The sequence below is a fragment of the Equus quagga genome, chromosome 16, assembly GCF_021613505.1.
Source record: "Equus quagga isolate Etosha38 chromosome 16, UCLA_HA_Equagga_1.0, whole genome shotgun sequence".
Classification (NCBI taxonomy): domain Eukaryota; kingdom Metazoa; phylum Chordata; class Mammalia; order Perissodactyla; family Equidae; genus Equus; species Equus quagga.
In genome coordinates, this window is record NC_060282.1 from 71,651,683 (window position 1) to 71,675,030 (window position 23,348).

At 37.3% G+C, this 23,348-nt stretch overlaps 1 protein-coding gene across 2 annotated transcripts in view; it reads left to right on the top strand.

The window, feature by feature from the left end:
• Positions 1–23,348, top strand: part of PI15 (peptidase inhibitor 15) — a 31,577-nt gene that overhangs the window by 1,055 nt on the left and 7,174 nt on the right. For both annotated transcript variants that reach the window (XM_046641622.1, XM_046641621.1), the window contains exons 3-5: positions 20,464–20,582; positions 21,611–21,743; positions 21,853–21,968. In XM_046641622.1, coding sequence (XP_046497578.1) covers positions 20,464–20,582; positions 21,611–21,743; positions 21,853–21,968 — 368 coding nt within the window. The remainder of the gene's footprint in view (positions 1–20,463; positions 20,583–21,610; positions 21,744–21,852; positions 21,969–23,348) is intronic.

A 23,348-nucleotide genomic window follows, 5' to 3' on the forward strand; every position in this document is an offset into this window, starting at 1 on the left:
TGGCAGAACCTAAAGAGTCTTTATATGTTAAGGGATATGGAGATTTTTACAGATTTGAACTTAGGAAAGGTTCTTATGTCTCTGGTAAGCTTAAGTACTATTCCATCATAGAATTAAAGAGGAGTGGGATCTAATTTCCTTTTGTGAGTTCCATACCCACTGACGAATCACATTTTATACAAGAAACGTAGATAAAGAGTGGGGTATGTTGACTGCTCGAATTTGGAAGGTCCGCTTTTTAAAAAACTTCACATGGAACTTTTTCTGGGCTTTGTTTATCTAGTAGTCCTATTTATCAGCTAAAAATATTTTTTTGAAAATAATTTTTTAAAATTATAGGTTTCATGTGCCTGATTTATTCTCTGGGTAGGTGTCTTTCCCTTTCTTGGACAAAGCTCTTCCTGAGCTAATCTATTTGTATTCTCAGAGAACATGCTGACTTTTCCTCTTTGTGATTTAATGCTTTGTCGTTCAGATAACAGCGCAGCCAGGGCACTTGCACACTGTTCCAACTTGCCATGAACACATTCTTTGCTCTCTCTTAAAAATAGGCTGTCTGTGTTTAAAGCATTTTACTTAGTAAAAAAAAAAAAAACCGACTAAGTTGGTATTGGGAGGATAGATGGCTTTTTAAAGTTACTTTTATTTTTGGTTTTGAATTTATGCAAGGTTATGGTTTAAAAGAGCACAGCTTGGAGCCTCTTTAAGGCAATGAAGACCACCAATATGGTATTTCTGTGTGGGGGTGGGGGAGGTGGTACCACGACCAACTTTTTATAAGTGCTGACCTAAAATCTAGAATTTCTATTAGATTCTAAATTCATTTTATTTAAATAAGCTTTTTAAGTTTGACTAATTGCAGATGTCAGAGTTACAGGAAAAATAAAGACTTGCCAAACGTAAGAGAGTCATAGTTCATAGAAGTACAATTTCGACTCTATGAAAAAGCATTTTTCTAGGAATTTTTAAAGCAAGAGGAAAAGAAGGCGTAATCAATCCTGTTGTATGAGGGGCAATGTAGTCTCGTGATTAAAAATATGGGCTCTAGAATCTAAATGCTTGAGTTCAATCTCCAGTCCTGGAGTTTAAACTGAGTGATTTCATTAGCTCATTGCGTTTCATTCTCATCATCTCTCACATGAGGATAAAGGAAGTCTCTGCCCCATGGGGTTGTTATGAGGAATGTATGAGTCGAGGGATAGAGCAATTAGACCAGATCCTACAGCAAAATAAACATGAATGTTCAATAAACATTAGCTTTTACGAGTTTCTGTGAACTTCTGTGAAACGTGCCTGGTGAAAACTCATTCAAGATCTAAAATCAGAAAGAGCTACCCACATCACCTTTCTAGACAGTGATATGCCGATGTAGAAAGAAAAGGAACAAATAAGTTTTTTAGGTTTTCATATATTATGAGAGAAATATGCATGAGATTCTCTGTGAGATCAGAAAGGCGTAATAGCCAGATTGCAGGTTTAGGGAAGACCTCCTGACAACCATCACATCACTATGCTGACTAAGGTGAGGATCAAGACCGCTGAATCAGCTTTGGAGGCGAGCTCTTCTGGGTTCAAATCTTAACTCTGCTGCTTACTTTGTGGCCTTGTGCAAGTTACTTAATGTGTATAAAACTCAATTTCCTTATCTTTAAAGTAGGAATAATAATATACGTAATAACCAATCACTACATAATGCAATTCACTATTTTAATGATATTGAGGGCAGAGGTATCATTATGAGCAAAGGTGTAGATGGGGTACAACACAGTAGAAATAGATTGAAAAAGCCACATTTTTCTCATTATATTTTTCCACACTGATCAAGAATTAATTCATTCCACATGCATTTATTTAATTTCTTCTATGTGCCAAGGACTTGGCTAATTGTTTCCATAGATGATCTCATTTGATAGCTCACATTCTCCCTCTGAGGTTAAGATTATGATCTTCATTTTACAAATGAAATCACTTGGACCTAGAGAAGTTAATGACCAGGCCAAGGTGTCATGGGTAATGAACAGTACCACTGGAATTAGAATTTAGGTCTGTGCAATTTCAAAGCCCACGCTTGTGCTGGCGAACAGCTTTTGATTTGCTAGAACGAGCAAATGCTCCATTGGGGGAAACCCCTGGAGATGCCAAGATATCTTTGTTTTCTCTTTTTAAATGCCAGCTGAAATCCTATAGTATTCATATTCTATTCTATTATTATTTGCTTATCAAATATAAGAGCTATTACATATGATTTATTTTGTAAGAATCAGATACAGCACTGGTTACATAGCAGATGCTTTATAAGGCCTCCTGAAGTCAATAAAGTTAATGAGAAACAGTAATTAGAACAGTAAGTTCTATAAAGTAAAACATGACCATCTCAAATTATCACATAAACAGTGCATATAGTTCATGTGGCATGTATTTATTCATATAATATTTATTGAGCATTTACTATATGTTAGGTACTATTTTAAGCACTGAAGATAGATTCACAAATAAAATAGACAATTCTTGGTCCCCTGAGTGAGGAATTAGACAATAAACAAGACAAATAAATTACGTAGTATGTTAGAAGGTGCTTAGTTTATGAAGGAAGATAGAACAGTTTGTGGTGAGGTTGTGAAATTGAATAGGGTGGTGAGGAAGGAGCCCACTAAGAGAGTCCTGGAGTCGGGCAAAGGCAGGAACCATATGAGAGATGAAGGAACACCCATCACGGTGGTGGAAGAGCAAGGGCAGAGGCCCTAAGGTGGGAGAAAATCGATTAGTACAGTTAAAAAATGTGCTCAATTTAGTGAAATCACAAGTTAGAAGGACTCTTTGAGTAAATTGGCCAACTGAAATAATTCATCTGGATCCTTCATGAAGACTCAGAGAAACATTGAGGAAGGTACAATCTAAGAGATAGGTTAGAGGTTGAAGCAGGAACTATACATGACGTTAATCTGCAGGCCAGGTAAAAAATCAGACCTCAATTTAACACTGTTACCTTTATCTTCACTTGTTCAACATTGATTTGGATGGTGAGCAATTTGAAAGCAAGCTCAGTTCCTAAGCTCTAGTATGTACTTCAAAAACTTAGGACACTTAATTCAATATGGACACCAGCCATGTGTTCAAATTATCCTCTTCAATGAGTGACATCATCATGGGAGGCTCTTAGAAGGTGGTCTTCAGCTCAGGTCTCTCTCTCAATACACCGGCCTGATTTGTAATCCCTTTCATCCACAGCTTTGCCCTCTGAACCTTTACCCAGGCCATTTCTTCTCCCTCTAATGTCTCCTCCTGAACCTATTCCCTTAATTATAATCCTAACCTTCTAGTTTTATATCAGAATGCTGTGTCTTCATTGATATTTCTTACACTCACAACTACATTTGACTTCTCTTTCTTTTGAACCGCTGTAACCCTTTATATCTATCAGACTTTTCTCATCAAAATTGAACTTGATTTTTGGTCATTTGTGTATTTCTTGCAAGCTTCCTATTTTTAAGCTTTCAGGTTTCTAAATTTATGCTTATTCACCTTTTAATCTCTATTTTCTTGGGCAATTTCTTGCATATAGACAGTGATCAACCATTTTTTAATGAATTTAGCTGAAATCACTGTGAATTCTTACATTTATAAGTAGCATCAACTTTGATATTATAATGTATATTTTAATAGAAGTTTTCTCATCATTTGTAATAATAGTTTTATCCTATGCACCTAAAATTTAAAAAGGACGTTTTTCATAAATTCTGAAAAAATTCCTTAAAATTAAATGATTTTATCTTCTTTAAGTATTTGGTTATGTTAGTATATGCTTGACTAAATAAAGTGGAAACAATTTGAACACCAGAGTACTGACATTCATATTATAGTTGTATAATATTTTCTTTGGATATATTGTTCATGGTTTTAGTAAAAAACACATTATTTGAAATATTTAACTTTCCAAAACAGTATCTTTTCAAAAAAAATAGTAATATAGATAGAGCTTAAGATATGCAAGTCAAACTTCTTTACTCTTGGTTTCTGTCCTACAATTAGTTTATTGACAAATTTCCAGAGCTCCTTGGCCACCAGCTGTTTTTCATTCTTCCTAAGGGCAGCATAAGCCATGACTCTAAACCACAAACCACACTAGTTTCTGAGAATCAGAATTATCCCCAAAAGAATGAAATTGCAAGGCTCACACATGGAGTAAAATTTTTAGGATATATCCTAAATTCAAGTCAATTGAATAAATTAATTTAAAAAAAATAGAAGTCCCTCCACCAGAAGAAGAGATCCAAAGATAACAGAAATCTTTGTCTTTAAAGTATAAACAAACCAGTGAAAAACAAAACAAACAGGAAAAAGACCCCACTAAGCATATAATTCACATAATACCTGCCACGTAAGATTGGCTTAAGGAAAGAAGTATAGATAAATACCACGGAAAAGTCAAAGAAAGATGTGATAATCTCTAGTTGGCAAAATCTAGAAAGGCTCCTTGGAGGAGGGGCATTTGAGATAGATGCTCAGGACGGGGCAGGGTTGGCTATTAGCGTAGGGGAAGCAAGGCACGAACAAAACCAACAGGAGAAAAATAGCACAACACATGAAACATATTTTTGAGGAGTTTGAGAAAGGATCGAGGATCACTTAATACAAGAGCAAATGGGGAGACTGTGGTGGTTTTAGAGCAGGGTTAGAAAGATGGCCCGACAATTGATGGAGTTTAGATTGATAGCGAAGGGGACCAGGGAGGTGACAGCCACTGACTCAGTGGTGCCATTCCTTTAGGCAAAGGTAAGGAGGAGCCCAACACCTACACCTAAACCCAATGACAGGTAGGAACAACCAACTCAAGTGTCGTGCAAGAGACAGAAGTCTTCACAGACGGTAGAGAATGGTGGAAAGGCAGGCGAGGAGCTTCGCGCGTGCAGATATTGACGGATATGAACTGAACGACTTAAAAATGAAAAAAAAAAAGCAGGATGTAATTTCAAGAAGCCAAAATAGGTATATTGATAATATGGCCTATTTTTCTAATTTAGTGCCTGTAAATACAAGTTTCAGGACTAAGGAAATAAGGCTTCCTATACTTTTCTGGAAAAGGGAAAAACATTAGTTCCCAAGTCACAGCAGGTAGTAAAGTAACAGAATTCATGACCTGAATGAATGAATGGAGGATAGATTATGCCATCCTCGGAAGTAATCAATAAACTATTTGCCTATAATAATTTGTAACTTGGGAATAATGAAAAACGCTGATTTTATTTATTTAGGCTTCATGTGGAAGAGAATGTAGATAATGTAAACTACTTATTTTCTTATTCAGTAGTTGACTAAACACTCCTGATGTCTGTCCTTATCATTATCATTTTTTTACTGAAACCATATATTGTCCCAGATGGCACATTTCCATTCATTTGGGAAGGATAACTCAATTTTCTTGTCATAAACATGAGAAATTTGATGTGTCTAACCTAAATCTTTTCAATGAATGCTTTTATGACCACTAGAAAGCCTGCTGAGAACCATTGCCAGCCAGCAGTGAACTGAGAAAGACTGCTGACAGGAAGGCATTTCTCCAGCACATTCAGAACTCCACATTCCTGTCCTCCTACATGTAGGACCTCTTAAGTGCCTTGGCTTCCAATGAAGACCGGGCACATTTCGCAGGAATTTTCTCCCAAGGTGCACATTGCTTGGTATTACTTACTTAGTATTACTTACATACGGATGTTCAGCTCTCCTCGTGTGGAGCTAGCTGAAGGTAAGAACATTTTGTTTGTGACCATTTTGAACACAGACTCGAAGAAGAACAGATGGAAAAACATTAACGCGATGTGATTCAGAACCTCACCATTAGGTTTTAGACAGAAAAGCTGTGACTCACACATAGGCTATATATATGGCGACTACATTTCCTAGTATCCAACGCTACTTTTTTGGTGGCAAATAATATTTGACCACCTACAGTGGTGCAGGAAAATAATTTTATTATATTCCTGCTGAGTATTTATAAAACCTACCATCATATCTGTCCCACAGAGAACACTTGGTAAAAATCTGTGGAATAACTGAATGAAGTCTTTTAACTTTTTCTGGGCATCCCATGTAAAGAGCACGTGGCTATAGTGCTCTGGGGCGCAAGAGTCATTCAAGATTCATTCAGTCAATCCGCAGGATTTATGCATGTGTCTGGCACTGTGCTGGGGGATTCAATGGGGAGGAAAAAGACACTCTGACAGGAAATACTGTAAACAGACAGGTAAGTAGGCAAAGAAATAAGCTGAGTGCTAAAGTAGAATAAATACAGGGTGCTTTGGGATCTCATGGGGAGTACCTAACCCAGACTTGGACTCGCGGTAGAGGGGCAGGGAAGCCTTCCAGAAGGAAATAATTTCCGATATTAAATATAAAAAGTAAATAGAAAATATACAGGTGAGTGTTAAGGAGGGAGGGGATGCATGATAGGGGTGGGAGGATGTTCTTAGAAAGTGCGTGGAACATTAAAGTCACGGAAAAAAATTCAGTGTGGCTTGGATGCAGTGTAGAAAAGAAAAAGTGATGTGTGATGAAGCTGGGAAGGCACCTAGAAACTCCTTTGAGCTTTGTGCTAAGATCAAGGGAAGTTGTTGAAAGTTTTCAGCAGAGAAGTTACATAATTAATTTGCATTTCAGAAAGGTCATTCTGGCTACAGATGGAGGAAGAGACGGGAGAGAGGCAGAAGTGAAGGCAGGGTACACAGTCAAGAGGCTGTTATAACAGTGTGGGGGACAGATCATTGAAGCCTCAGTGAAGGTTAAGGCCATAGGGATGTGTGACAAAGTGAATTTAGGGATCACATCAATGGGAGTAAGTGATTTGTATGATGAAGCAGAATGGGGATTTATATGATGACGTCGTTAAGGAGGATGCCTCCATTTCTGACTATGACAATTGGGTTTCACTGAGCTAGAGAATACCAAGTAAAGAGCAGGTTTCAGGTAGTCATTTAGTGGCTGCAGCTTTACCATCCAGGGTGCACATCTACGGAGGCTGGAAAAAGTAGGTAGTATGTGGGAGAGAATGTTCTTGTACTACAAAGACTTTTGGATGGCAATATGCCTTGGTAATCAAATGGAGCGCTCTGCAGAATAGGGGCAGGGCAGTGTCGTGGAGACGGCATGGGTGAATGATTTTATGTCTGGGAATGTACTCAAGAATTTTTGCAAGAAAGTTTCATGTGTTTCTTTTTTTTTTTTTAGAATAAGTGCTGAGACTTAAATCAACATGAATCGAAATCTTTCTCAGGGGCCTAGGTAGCGCCAGGCCCATCTAGTCCTTCTGACACACTCAGAACAAGGTATTTTTGGAAACTGATCAAAGGACTTCAGAAAAATAGACATTGGCTAACCTGGCTGGTCTGATGTCCTGAATTTAGAATATCTGAAAACCATTTAACAGTCAGTCAGTGGCCATTAGATAGTTATGAACTTGAAATGTTTAATTGCTTATGAGAATTTCTGAAGAATGGTGTGGGAAGGGGGCAGGAAAGGTAAAGATTAACAACTTAACACCGGTCAAGAAAAATATTTGGCATAAAATACAACATAGACTGAGATTTTGAGGGATAGGACCCGAATGTTGCCAGTGTATGTTACCCATAGTGTCTAAATTCAGGTACCAAGCAGGTTTTTTTCTTTTTGACAAGAATATGGAAGAATGCCCAACAAGTTGTATTTTTAGACTAAACTTTTCATGACTCTTAAAATTTCACACCACATATGCCAAACTGAAAGAGTCCAGAAATGTCACTTAAGGACACAATATTTTTTCTAAAGAGTGCATCAAATTCATATTTCATAATTTCATTAAACAGGAACGTTCTACCAGATCTGCTCTTTACATTCCAGCCAGATCACGTTTTCAGCAGGGAGTAGGTAGGCGGAAAGGCATTTGAATTCTTTTGACCCAGCGGGCAATAGCAAGATGGGGGGTTTGCATGGGTATCACAGGACAGCTTAACAATCAAGAAATTCATTTCTGGATTATTCTAACACTGAGTTGCTGAAAAAAATTCACCACACCTGAAAATGTCTCCCTGCTTCATAACTCCATTATTAAGTGATAGGTGATGGATATTATACTTCCCTGGGAAGGAGAACCAGTGTTAGAATCCATTAACAAATGGTCTTAAAATTTAAAGATAAAATGTATGTTAGAGAGGGACTTAAGGAGGGGAATTAATAAATTTTAAAACATCTAAAATGTTCTCTAATTTTTATCTTCCACTGTCTCATCTTATTTTCCTGGAAGCGGGCTTCTTATTATCTACACACAATTCTGTTTCTGATTATTTGGTTGCTTGAGGGTTTATCTCTTTTCACTTTATCTGATTGCTCAGTTGAGATTAAAGCTTGATGTCTCTCACACTTCAGCCTGCCAGATAACGGGGTCAAAAGTGCATCTCACACTGCTTCCCATTTCTGGCAGCTTTCTCGCTCACTGACACCACTTCTATTCCAGTGCCTGATTCTCCAGCAATAATATCTACCATTGAGTACACCCTGCCTTGCTGTGGCTGTGCTAAATTCTCTTTAGTCAGTAACTCGCCTAACTCTCTCAACAGTCTTGAGAGATGAGGACAATTTTCCTCCTTTAAAGACAGGAAACCCAGAGCTTAGAGAGCATAAGTAACTTCCCCAAGGTCACAGAGCAAGAAAATCAAAATGATGAGAATGTAGTTCCATCTGACAACAAAGCCCATGCTTTCAAAGACCATACAATCCACTCTTCTCTACATGTTCATCTCCTGCTCTTGAGCTTTTCAGCTAGGGAATTTCCCTACATGCATTTTATCTGAGGACATCACTGAATCTTAGAAAGTATTTCTTCATGTAGAATCAAATCTTGCTTGCTGTACTCTTTCTACCCTTGGGAACCATATAGGAAAACTCTGCATTATGACAGTGCTTCAAGTCTTTGAAGGTTGTGAGCATCTTCTTAGACTCTTGACACTCAGTCACCGAGCTCTTTCTTAGCCTCCAGCTCTCTTCTGTTAAATACATGTACACACCACCTCTTGCATTCAGAGTGTTACCAACATAGCCTATCAGGGAAGGCTGAGCAAAGATATTTGCTTTCTGAAAGCCCGGGAAAAGGTAAGAAGAAATGGAAAAATCAAGGCACTTCCCCCACCCCTTATGCCACACATAGACCCATGAATGGTGCCAATTAGATTGTCTTGGGAACTTGAAGCAGTGTGGCTCTGAGCCAGGAATGCCTTTCATCCAGTTGTTGTCCCTGATTGAGTTCCAACATGTGTGCGTTCTTCTGACAGTGGGGTGCCTGGAATTTATGTGACCTGACCAGTGCAGAAGAGCGATGACAAATTATTCTCTATTTGTTCTCCTTCTGAGGATGCATCCTAAAGTTAGGTTGACAGATTTGATGGGTGCATTCTCCTGCTGATTCATATCATATTCTCGTGAGCTAAGTTTCTTATAGGTCAAATATGTGTTTTAAACACAGGTTCAATGTTATTACAATGGAAAGCAATTACCTTACTTTTAAAACTTTTTGTCTTTTTTTTCAAGATTTTGGACTTTCAGAAAGTTAGGTATATGTTTCTCCCAAATGTTGCTTATGATATCTTTGTTAGTAAAGCCATTTAGAGTTCCTACGATTTCTAAATAAGCAACATGACCACCATCAGTTAAGTCTATATTCATATCCACGCACAGACTACATGCTCCCTTCTGGTGGAATTGTCACTCTCAGGATGAATGGTGTTGGCTTATTAATACAGCAACATAGAAGATGGTTTCTCCATCTGTCTCTCCCGTAATTCTGTCCTCCACAAACACGCAGAGCAAACATTCTCACAGAGTTTGCTACACAGTGTCTGCAACAGCAGGACATTTTCCTGATGAAATGCTATTTTCCATTTTTACCAAAAATTGGATCAATAATTGACCAGACAGAGCTGAAAGGAAGGCTACTGATGTAAATGTTTATGCATGGAAATTAACAGACATTACCTCTCAGAAATGTCCACTTCTTCCTAAGCCTTCCTAAGTGTGGCTTGTCACTGTATGTGTGGGGTGGGAGAGGGGTGGGAGAGGAAGCCCAAAGTTCCCTGCAATCAGAATGACACTCCACCAAATAAGGCTTTAGACAATTATTTCTAATCAGAAAACCACTGAACCACTTTTCAAGTATCCATTCAAGGTCCCCAACCCTAAAACTTTGATTCAATACGTCCAGGATTGGGCTGGGCATCTCGGGAGATCCTGCAGTAATTTCCCAGGTGAGAACTCTAAAATGTGCTTTAAGGACAGTCTTAGATCATGGTTCAGGACACAACACTGAGCTGAGGAATATATTATGTGGCTCAAATATCCACTTATTTGTCAAGAGACTCTATACTGAAGGAATTAATAGGCTAAACCAAAATAAGAATTATCCCAGTGATAATTTCTCTATTATCACAAAATTTCACTTGACTATTCATTCAGCACCTGCTTTCAGGAAACATCGTGTGGGCACTGTGGGTGAGCTGCAGAAGTCTGCAGAATGGAACAATGCTTACTTGGGAATATACTTGATTGACTAAGAAGGCTTCAAAAGAAGCAAACTTTTAAGTAGCACATGAATTTGGAGCTTCTTTGTATAATGTATAATACATTCTATGTGTATAATGTATCATGTAACAATGAATGTGTATAATGTTTTATAATTTGCAATTATTCACTTATTTGTTTGGTAGTGTTTTTATTGCCTCTCTCCCCTAAACTGTAAGGTAGAATCCAGGTCAATCTTGCTGACTGCTAAATTCACAGTTCTCAGTGCATCTCAATCAATATTCATTTACTAGCTGCCTAGAGGAAGGAATGGCTTAGGATTCTATTGTTTAATCAGGAAATTTGCATTTCTCATATTTTGCATTGTTGAGGACAAAGCAGCAGTCCCTGTTTGGTAAGTTTGTTGTTAGGAGGTTTGGGGCAAAGGTACTCCCAGGGTCACTCTTTCTCGTCACCATCCATGGCTCATAAGAGGAAGATGACAGATGCATGTAAGTGTAATGGTGATAATGATAACTTAGGTTAGAGATCATAAACCGTAGACCCACCAACCACTCTAGTTAGGTTTTTTTTGTTAGTGCCGTTCAGTTGACTACAACACTAATGACTCTGTGTACAGCAGAGCGGAACTCTCCCTGGTCTTTCTGCGCCATCCTCTCATGTTCTGCCTTTATATCAGACAATGCTCTGCTGCTATTCTTAGGGTTTTCATGGCCAATCTTTTCAGAAGTGGGTGGCCAGGTCCTTCTTCCTAGTCTGTCTTAGTCTGGAAGCTCCACTGAAACCTGTCCACCTTGCCGACCTTGCTGGTGTTTAAAATACTGGTGGCACAGCTTTCATCATCACAGCAACACAAGTCACCACAGTATGACAACTGACGGACAGGTAGTATGGTTCCCTGACCAAGAATCAAACCTGGGCCTGGGTGGTAAAAGCATTGAATCTTAGCCACTAGACCACAAGGGCTGGCTTACTTTCATTAGTAGGTATGTTTAATTTGTCTACATAGTATTGAACTGTACAGAATTTTACATTTTTAAAAATTATTTGCCAACATGTAAAAGTTGATGCATTTCACATAGACATCAGGATTTCGAGATTATCCTGAAAAGTGGTAAGGTCTAGAGGCATTGAGCCCACTTCCAACTTGTCAGCAATTGGTTAGAGAGGAGTAGCTTCTTTGGGTGGGGAAAATTCACTCATTTCCAAGTCTCTCCCTCTGTCTCTCTCTTTTTTTTTTTAAATAATTTTCCAGAGGTCAAGCAGCAGTTGTACTTTATCATCTTACACCCAATAGTACTTTACTCATTTTCATTACTGGGACATCCACCCAGTGCAATCACTCGAGTTTGGTTTTATTTATATGGTGCCGTGCTGTTTTTAAAGCACTTGACAGAAATACAGTTTCACAGTGCAGATTTAGCCATGAATAGATTTAAAACATTGAAAACTTCTTTCCTTTATTTCCTAATCACCAATCCTGTTTAAACACTCTTACCTCAAATTCTGAATACTTTTTCTTTTATCCAGCCCTTCATTAATTTATATGTTGAGGCTTTATGTGTAGGATGCCCTCCCTCAGTTAGGAGTCTCTTTCAATAATCCAGATAACAAGTGATGGTGGCTTTGACCAGGGTGGTGGCAATAGTGGTAACGATCAGTGGATATATTCTGGATAGACAGTATTCCAAAGGTAAGATCCACAAGATTTGCTGATGGAGCAGATAAGGATTATGAAACAAAGGAAGAGTCAAGATGATTATGAAACAAAGAAAGAGTAAAGATTTTTGGCCTGAGCAGCTACAACAGCAGCCTATAAACTTTTTCTGAAAAGGGTCAGATGGCAAGTACGTTGAGCTTTGCAAGCCTTATGTCTATGGTCCATGTTGCTTAGCTTACTTAACTCAGCCGTTATAGCACAGAAACAGCCATAAGCCAGCAATGGAACAGATTTGGTGACCCTGAACTAGCAGATGGGTAATGCCATTCGCTGGTAGGAGGAAGGCTGCAGGAGTAGCTGGTTAGTGGGTAGGGAGAGGGGTGGGGTTGTGAATATCTGAAGCTCAATTTGGACATGTTATATAAAGGTTTAAAGTAGGTAGGTGGATAAATTAGTCTTGAATTCAACTGTAGAGATACAATTTAGAATAGTGAATAAAAATTGGAATTAGAGAATAGTAATACCATCAGCATATAAATGCTATCTCAACCCATAAGACTGGAGAAGATTGCTTAGGCAGTGAATATAGGTGAAACAGAAAAGAGAAAAGAAAAGAGAAGTGGACTTGACCTGAGCCCTGGGAACCCTTAGGCATGTAGAGGTTGAGGAGATGAGGAGGAATCAGCAAACGTTTAAGCAGCAGCCAAACCAAAACAAGACAAACGTGGGTTTGTGAAACCAAGGAATGGACATGCATCTAGGAGGAGCAAGTGGTCAGGCATGCCAAAGCTAATAGCCCAAGTAAGACAGGACCAGGAAGTGACCGTTGATGACATTGATACGAGCAGTTTGGGTGGAACAAAGGTTGGGTGGGGAACCTGCTTGGGGTGGGCTCAATGGAAGAAGAAAAATTGGAAATTCTCAGTTAAGACAACTCTCAAGGAATTTCATCGTAAGAGGAAGGAGAAGAATGGTGCCGTACTTGGAAGATGTTTTTAAGAAATGTATGCTGTTGGCAATGATCTTCTCTAAAAAAGTGCACTTCACATCATCTCTTTGTAGAAATTTAGCTTTCCCACCTACATGGTACGTAATACTCATCTTATTGGAGGGAATACTTCATTATCTTCTTTCTAAAATTTAAAAAATGCTTAGGACCCCATTTTGGTATTTTGTGATATACTGTGGTCCCATATTTTGTAGTCATTTTTGAGGCTTGAGGGAATTTTTTTAAAGTTTCCTTAACTCTCTTCTTCTCTTATAAAGTAGAATCAGTTTTAATAGCGTTTAACTAATCTACTCAATGCCAAAAATTTCCCATATGACAGCCTTTTCTTTTCCTCTGCTCTTCCCCACCACACCCCACCCCACCCTCTCCAGCCTTCCCAAAGCTGATTCCTGCCCTCCTGTCTGGTTTTACTCAGCTCTCAGTTTCCTTTATTGGCCATTTCACAAGCACTTCTACCTAATGGAAACAAACCCACCAATTTCAAAACAGAACCGCAAACATGCCCAGGAAGTGTTTTAAAAGCTTTTGGCTGCCCTCAGGGGAAATAATTTTGTCATCACTTAATTTCTTTTTAATGGTTCTTTCTTTTTTCTGTAGGTCAGTACTCCTTTTCCCATCTGAGTAATGCAGAAAAAGATCAAAAAGTCCTAGCTAAATTATTTTTTCAAAACCCCAAACTACTGTCTGTCTAGATTGACTACTTTTTATCTGAATATACAAGGAATGACCACATAAATGTCCAAGAAAATAAATGTCTATAGGACATTCCATACTATCTCCAATGCCATTGCCATCATAGCACCCATGACGATAACAAATTTACAAATGTGTCTCCAGAACTTAAAGTATGATATTTTTGTTTTTAGCATTTTATGTCTTTGAAGATGGTTTCCATGGGCAGAGTAGATTTTTCAGATCACTTTTGTTTTCAAAATTAATATTCTTGGTTCTTCCTTAATTTAGCTTCAATTAATGAATCTTTTGTTCTATTCATAAGTCTAGCAAGTTTTGGCAATCACATTTGTTTAATATTTGTTACTAACAAATTTAATTAAATTTCTTAAACTGCATTTATAGATTTAATATATTTGATTTTTTTTTTAAGGTTAACCCTGAGCTAACTACTGCCAATCTTCCTCTTTTTGCTGAGGAAGACTGGCCCTGAGCTAACATCCATGCCCATCTTCCTCCACTTTATATGTGGGATGCCTACCACAGCATGGCTTTTGCCAAGTGGTGCCATGTCTGCACCCGGGATCCGAACCAGCGAACCCCGGGCTGCCGAGGAGCGGAACGTGCGCACTTAACCTCTGAGCCACCAGGCCAGTCCCAATATATTTGATTTTTAAAGTATTTCAATTGATTTATTGAAAATAATAATTTCCGTATATTTAAGTGTCTTAAAAGTCTAAGAAATAAAGTGACTCAAAGTTCTAAATTTGTAATACTGTTTAAAAAATCTAACAAGATTATCCTTATACTTTTCAACCTAAAATCACAAATATTAAATAATTACTCATTGATATGCTTACATTGAAACTACAAAAATAACTTTTGCTTTAATAGGCCACATTCTCTTAACCATTACAAATTTTGATAATATCAGATATGCACAGCTTCCTTAGCCAGAAACATCCATCCTTTTTAATACCTTACATTTGATTCTTTCAAATGCTTTTATATTTAATTCTTATGTTTGGAATTAAAAGATGTTACCCACTTTTAAAAAAAAGTGAGATGTCATCTCAAATGTTGGGGATATGCTCTCAATTAGGGTTGCCTTCCAGTTTGGCTGTTTTTCTTGTTGTCCAGAGATAGCAACTGGAATTCAGGAAGGGAGCATCAGATGTTAATGTGCTTTGTGATTCTGGCTGCTGCTGTGTTGTGGATACCAAAACTTAGTGAAATGGCAGATAAAACAACCTAATCCCTGGGCTGCATCATGTCATTCTCTAATTCTTCTGTCTCCTTAGGAAAGGCAGTGACCTTCTCTCATGCTGCAACATTCTTTGACTTGATTTTGTATTTCCTTGGCTCCAGCTCTAAGGACCTTTGAACTCGAAGAGAATCTGCATTCTTTTCATATCCCTTCTATCTCTTGGATCTACAACTCTTCTAGATATTTAAATGACATCGGTTTGAATTCTAGATATCTCTCATGGTTTAGTCTGACTATGTGGTTTCCACAGACAAGATGCTTACTCTATTCATAAGCAGAATAGCTCATGGTGAACATTTTAGTCCAAAGCTAAATCAATCAATTTACGAGCTGACCCACTAAATGGCTCGTAACAACAAAGAATGGAGGAGAACCATTTGGGACAATAGGGCGCATGTACAGGCATATGTACACTCCGATGCTATTTTAAGCCAGCTTTATTTTGTGAATTATCTAATTTAATCGTAATATTTAACTTCTGGTGGGTCCTGTAAATGTTTTTGTGTACCCATGCACGATATTCTTAATTTTTGCCTCAGTTTTAGGAGGTAAGGAGAGATTTTAAGTGTTTATAACTAAATTATCTGTGAAAGTATCTTATCTATTTAAAGGGGCAAGAGGTAGAAATACAGAATGTTGAAGCTGGTTGAATTAAAGCTAAGTAAGCATCAGGTGCTTAGTTTTTCCAAAAAAAGATAATAATCTGTTGCATATTTACTAGGCATTCCACAGAATGTTAAATAATAGCACACATGTGTGCACTTCTTTTTTCTGTTGCTATCTTTGTAGGGTATAATATTAAAATCATTTCAAGTAAATGCCACTGATCCTCAGAGAAATTCAGCAGATAGACTGCCCATCAAGCATTCATAAATTTATATGTTAAGTTAAATGCTTAGGCAATTTACATCTTTATTCCCTGAACTTCTATAAGTAGTTAAAATTCTTTTACATGATTATACTGCAATATTCATTGCAATTTAGAACTTCTGGAAAGGAAAGAATGGGTCACATTGAGCCATTCCCTACAGCCTTCAATTTTTTGTTGAAATTTCCTACTGTTATTAAATGAAGTTATCATTCCTTGCTATTTTCAAACCTCAAAGACTTCTCATCATATTCAAAAATTTAAATACCACTGCAGCTTAAGGGGGAAAATAATTTATTTATCTTCTTCTGTGAGTTGTAACCAATGGAGAAAGGCCTAAACAGCATATGAGATCTCACCTTTACCAGTAGATAGGATTGACGTCATTCCCAAATTTCAGAGCTTCCTACTCGAGCTGTAGCTTCCTCTCTCTGGAGAATAGATGTCAGTCCTTCCTGGGGACAAAGAGGCAAGAAAGAGTACAGAAAACTTCTGACTTTCCATGCAGTAAGCATCAAAAGGACAGTCGGTCATGCGTCCCCTAGGGAGGCAAAATGACTCGCTCTCTGTGCAGGACCTGTTATGTGCCTGTCTGTCAGACTCTCCAGCATCTTCCTTCTGGGACGTAGAGACGGGCACAAATCCCTCCCATCAGTTCCCTAAAAGCAAACGTAAAGAGAGAAAGAAAGCGGTTATTCCTCCTCCTCCAAAGCTCTCTTCTCCAAAATTTTAATTGTGATATTTGTGCATAGAAACACTTAAACATGGAGGCATCAGGAAGGCTAAGTATATTGTCTTCCTGTCAAAATCCCTTATCACAGGAGCAAAGAATGCTCATGTAAGATATTTTTCAGGCATGAATTTTTTGGTTATCTTTTTGACGTACACAATATTTAGCTTTTAAATATATGAGTGAGTATAAAGATAGACTATATATGCTAAATTATTTTCTAAATTCTTAACTGCCTTAAATATTTCTAAAAGAATCTAGTTTTCCTGTCTCTGTGTTATGGAAAGGACTAGAACTGAGCAAGTCGTAGGTCAATATAACATAGGTCTTCCTGGCTCTGTTACTGGGGCTGCTGAGGTATGTTAAATCATGAAAAGTTGAAGACGAAAGTTATGCCAGAAATTACCTCATCCATTCTCCTTATTTCACAGATGAGTTAACTGGAAGATAGAGAAAATAATTGACACGTCCTCTGTCACAGATGATCTTAGCAGTAGAAGTAGGATTAGAGCACAAGATTTTCAGGTCCGTGTTATTTGTGCCATTTGTAAACGGAGAGGAGTGGATTCTGACTCCTGGGGACCCTCTGTGCAGCCCAGCTCCGGCTCACCTTCCCGTGCCGTGTCAGACCATGCTCCACTGCTATTCATAGAATCTTCATGGCGACATTTTGGGGAAGTGAGGGTCCAGGTCCTTCTTCCTTGTCTGTCTAGCCTAGAAGCTCCAGTGAACTTGTCCACCATGGGTGACCCCGCTAGTATTTGAAATCCCGGTGGGGTAGCTTTCAGCATCACAGCAACACGCAGCTGCCACAGTATGACAATTGACAAATGGGTGATGTGGTTCCTACTGGGAAACAAACCCAGGCCTGGTGGTGAGAGTGCTGAATCTTAACCACTAGACCACCAGGGATGGCCATTTGTGCCATGCTGTGCTGACAATTTTAGGACAAGACTATAATAAGGAATTTTAGCAGTTATTCATCTGAGTTCACACTGTACTTCAATATGTAAATAATACTTAGATGTGTTTTTTTCCCAAGCGACCACAATTAGTTAAGAACACTACAGGGGACATAATTTGTTGATGCTAGCCCATCTGGAATTCCTTTGTGAGTTAATTGTGCTGGTTTACATTTCGGTGAACTGTAGCCCATATTTCATAAATCTGTATTTCATTTAAAAACATCAGAAGAGTAAATACTAGATAAATCCATTATCAGCCCAAAAAATGCTTTTAAAAGTGAACTTCAGTCCCAGGATGCTATGATTTTCATTATAAATTGATTTTGTGTCACTGATATACTTTGCCCTGATTTTTACAGAAAACGAAGAAGTTTGAAGCAGTGATTCATAAAATTTGTGTCAAATGATTATTTTACTGAGCTAAGCAATTAACTATGAAAAAAGTAGTACAACATCTCTTTTTCATAATGGTAAAAAAGCATGATATCAACTCAAAGAAAAAATACATAAAGAAATAGACAGGAGCTCCAAAAATATAGCATGAGTGTTTTCCATTTTTGGTACTGTATTTAGAACTGATTACTTACTTATTAAAACGGTTTAATTTAATCCACATTTAATTTAATCTACATTTAATTTAATCCGCAAAATGGGCAGATTATATTATGGATGGCTAAGGAAAGTGTGTCTTGCTATAGCTCCTTGAGTAATCTGTCTTTTTACACAGACAAAAGATATGCAGCCATTGTCACCATAGCATTACTCCCAATTCTTTCTAAATAATTATGATTTTATATAAACTTTGTGAGTGAGTTTATTTTAATGTAATTCTAGACCAGTTTTTGTAAGATGACTTTGTTTTTCTAATTTAAAACATTTCTGAGTAACTAACAAATCTCTTTTGAGGGTGGCTGCCATAGCCTTCTAGGGTGCAAGTGTCTCTTGAAGAGTTCATCTCTTATTTTGTTTATTTCCCATTTTATTTCAAAATCATTAAACTAGTTTCCTTCCAGGTAAATACATTGTCATAAATCTATATATCCCATTATCCTTGGGGAAAATTAAGCCTTTTCAGTGTTGTGGTCAAGCAGTCCCACGAGTTTGCTTCAAAGCTGAAGACTTACGGTGAACTCATGGCTATTAATCCTGGTGTAGGCGAGTCTTGCTTGGTTCCACACAGCCTGGTGGAGGAGAAAGTCACCAAAAGAATGATAAAATGAGGGAGACTATGAAAAGATCAGTATAAGAACTTCTATACACCTTCTTACAGGGCTCCACGTAAATTTGAGTAATTACAAAACTGTCACATCCTTCTTCATATAAAGGCTTACCTTTTGAAACATACTACTAATCAGTATCTAGCCGCAATTTGAATAAAATTTTTTCAGACAGCATGACAGATAAATATTTAAATAATTTAGGACATAATGTCGTGATATTGAACTATAAAACTCAATGAAAATCACAACAGATAAATACTTCACTAAATTATACTATCACTAGGGAGAAATTTTGAAAGCATTTTTTCTATACTTACATGCCAAAATTATATATATTCTATATTTTGTACTTTGTAACTTGCTAGAAAATAGAACCATTTTAGAATTGATTTATTATTGGCAGGTCCACAAATGCTCATCTTCATTTCCGCATGCAGCTTTGGAGATGTGAATGTCAATCCATATGGTAACTAATATAAATGTATATCAAATCAATAAAAATATAAATCTACATTAAATCATTCAATTGTTATCCCACAATTTTTTCAAAAACGTTGTTGATGTTATATGTGGATAACACCATTATTAATTTCAACAACTTCCTTTTTCAAGAACAATTACTATTTTTCTTAATTTATTTAATTGAACCTCGATGTACTGTATTTTGTAGCAGCCCTAGGTAGCATAGTCAAGTTTTTTTAATCATAAAGATAAAGAAGGTTGTAAAGAGTAATTTTGTTTCCAGTCCATACCAACTAAAATGTAATTCTCATATTATTATTACTACCAAAGATTCTAATGATATAAAATATGAAGGCTCCCTGGGATTTATTGTACAATAACATGGTTTGACCTTTAAAAGTTGCAATATAACAGGAGCCAGCTCTGTGGCCAAGTGGTTAAAGTTTTGCGCACTCTGCTTCGGCAGCCAGGATTTGTGGGTTCAGATCCTGGGAGTGGACCTGCTTCACTCATTGGCTATACTGTGGAGGCATCCCACATACAAAGTACAGGGGGGATTGACACAGATGTTATCTCAGGGCAAATCTTCCTCACACACACAAGAAAGGTGCAATATAATATTAGACATTATTAATTTTGTTAAATCAGCTTGAATGAATTCTATCATAATGATTTTTGAGATATGTTAATATCATGGCTCCTTGTTGCTGTGAAGATGTCCTCTAGAGAAATCAGTGGACTTCGGTGGATTCAAATTTCAGTGATCAATGTGAGGTGTCCCCAGGTTACCTCTAAATAGAGTATTTTTGTTAACCTATCCATTACTAAAAATGATGTCTGGACTTTGGATCTAGATGGCACTATAAAAACAATAAAGTTTTTTGTGGTATAATCATATTGCATTATAGAACTTGGAATGTCAATGGTCTGAATTTGCTTTCTTTCAGTTAAAATAGTCTCAGGAACCAGAATCGAAAGAATTTCAGGAAACAGCAGCACCATTTCTTTCCTCTTACTTTTTGTTTCTTACTAGCAAACCTGGTAAAGCTGAAGGCTTTTTCCCCTTTACAGGTTTGGGATGAAAATCTTGCAAAATCTGCAGAAGCTTGGGCGGCCACTTGCATTTGGGACCATGGACCTTCTTACTTACTGAGATTTTTGGGCCAAAATCTGTCTGTACGAACTGGAAGGTAGGAAGTTTCATGGATACTGTTTATCCACCCAACTTTATTCCTTATGGACTCCAAGGGGGAGTGACAGCAATCTCAAGTAATATCAGCCAATTTTTATTGAGTGCTCCCTATGTGTCACCACTGATGCTTGGCCTATGACTGTTTTAGATGTCTTCAAGGATTACTTAATTTTTAAAGGGGTTTAATAAGACCAGTCTCCCCTTTCACCCTTGGAACATCCTTCCTTAGCCTGTATTTTTCACTTACCCCACAGAGTCTTTGAAAGCATCAGGCATGTGTTATATCCTGTACTCTGTCTCTTCCACCTCAAGAAAACTCCCTTGACTGTGCCAGGAGCTCTTCTTATGTGTATGGCAACTTTCCCACAGTTGCATATACCTATATATGTATGTGTATGTATTATACAAATTATATATATTTACATATATCTGTATACACACACATACAGACACACACACCCCACATACATATATGTTGCAACTATGGGAACTATGGGAGAAGCTGTTCCTAGTGATAGGATTATTTTTCTACCCCTGTGGAATGTCATTATCCGCTCCAAAGACCCATTCTCTTCCACACGGGGGAGGAAAACCAGGGGCATTATTATTAAAATGAAAGAGATTCAAGTTGAAGGAAAAAAACAGAGAGTTCTAGTATTGCAACTACTTTTGTGTATCTAATTCTTAATTGTGTGTAAGATCTAGATGAAAGAAAGTTTTGACAGATAAAACAAGATAGCGATAATGACTTGCAAAACATTTGCATTTCTCTTTTTGAAATGATCAGACACGTACTTTAAAAAGTATTGACTCACTTGCTCCAGTCCTGGGCATTTTCATGCATGGCACTACTTGGAGGAATAGAGGCTTCTAGAATGTGGCGATGGTAATCGTGAGGGGCGGGTATGCTCTTGATTCATCATACATAATCTGCAAAAAGAAGAATTAACCTACAATTTAACATAAATTCACTGTATATTATCCCTGCTATACTCTAAATTCTCATTTTTTTTTTTTTATTTCTAGATATCGCTCAATTCTCCAGTTGGTCAAGCCATGGTATGATGAAGTGAAAGATTATGCTTTTCCGTATCCCCAGGATTGCAACCCCAGGTGTCCTATGAGATGTTTTGGCCCCATGTGCACACATTATACGCAGGTTATTTCAATTGTCTTGTTAATTTTTAAAAAAATGCTCTTACTATTTTGGTGAACGTGCATTTTCTTAGCTCTGACTTCAATAATGTTATATGGCTTTATTTTTGCAGATGGTTTGGGCCACCTCCAATCGGATAGGATGTGCAATTCATACTTGCCAAAACATGAATGTTTGGGGAGCTGTATGGCGACGTGCAGTTTACTTGGTATGCAACTATGCCCCAAAGTAAGTACCAGCTTAGATTCCACTTCCTGGAGCCTTTAGTCGTGTTCAATTTTTTCAGTCTGATGGGTATTTTAATGTGAGTAAGCCTTAACTACAACGGCCTCTAATCCTGAGTTCTTCCATCACTCCCATATACTGAAAAATGATGCGCTGAAGATTTCCTTTCACAAGGATGGGGCTTCTAGGCTAAAGTTGTAGACAGAACAATTTGAGATACGGCAATTCACTACATTCTCCTCACCATCTTTCTTTAGTCATGGTGATTGTAAAATAAACACTGTATTGCCAGGCTTTTGATAGCTATGTAAAAGGCAGCAGAAAAGAATCTTCTAATGAATTTATCAGCATCACAATAGGCTCATCTATCAGTACTAGAATGTTGGCTTAACTTTTTCACTAGAAAAGCAAAACAAGCCCTTCTTCCTTCTTTTTAAGAGTAAAATTAAAAATATAGCTTCCTAATTCCACCATGGCTGGGAGGTATTCATTATCAGAAGGGAAAATGTAAGTGCTATGACTTCTTTTTAAATTAAATCTTTGCCATGATTTAAATTTCAGTATTAAAAATTATTCGGTAACTTTATTCTATGGCATGAATAAAAGTGCATTGTGAAAATCGATCAAAGATTATAAAATATGGTCATGTTTATGAGCATTCTTTATGAGGATAAATAAGTATTTGTTAACATTTGATAAAATGCCTTGTTGATAACAGTAACTCTTGAGATGATAAAATGTTCCAGTATTTATACACGAGTCTGTTCCCATTTTGGAGTAAATACCAAAATGTTCAAAGGATTTATGATATTCTTGGTGTCTTCCAAAGTAAGTCTCAGAGATTTTCTCCAGCTTTGCCAGTGTGGGGAGGGAATGAGAAAAGGCTTCACAAATAACTGCATTACTCATTTATATGGTAGGATGCCAGTGGCAGTGTTTTTGCAAAGTTAGAAAAATAGTGATTTTCCTGATGGTCCCTTCTTCACAATTATTGGAATAGTAAGATTTGGAAAGTAGAATGTGTCTGCTTTATGAAAAGCAGTAACACTGTGCATTTGTTTGATATTTTCACACCTTCTATTTTTCTATTAAGCTTTAACCCTTCTTCCTGATATAAATAGGCCAAATAGTACCCAAATGGTGATAGAGGTTTTTATTTCATTCGTTGAACTTTTCTGGTTTTGGTGAATGATTAGAATTTTCTAATATTATTGATGAGATATCTCATTGTTTTATAGGTCCAAGAGATTAAGATATTGTGTTAAGGTGCTATATTTGTTCTAATAAAGAACCATTATTTTTAAACTAAGGCAATGAAGAAAGTTTTAAAATCCTGACTGATAACGGAACGTAATTCTTCCAATTCCAATATGAAGTTATCAC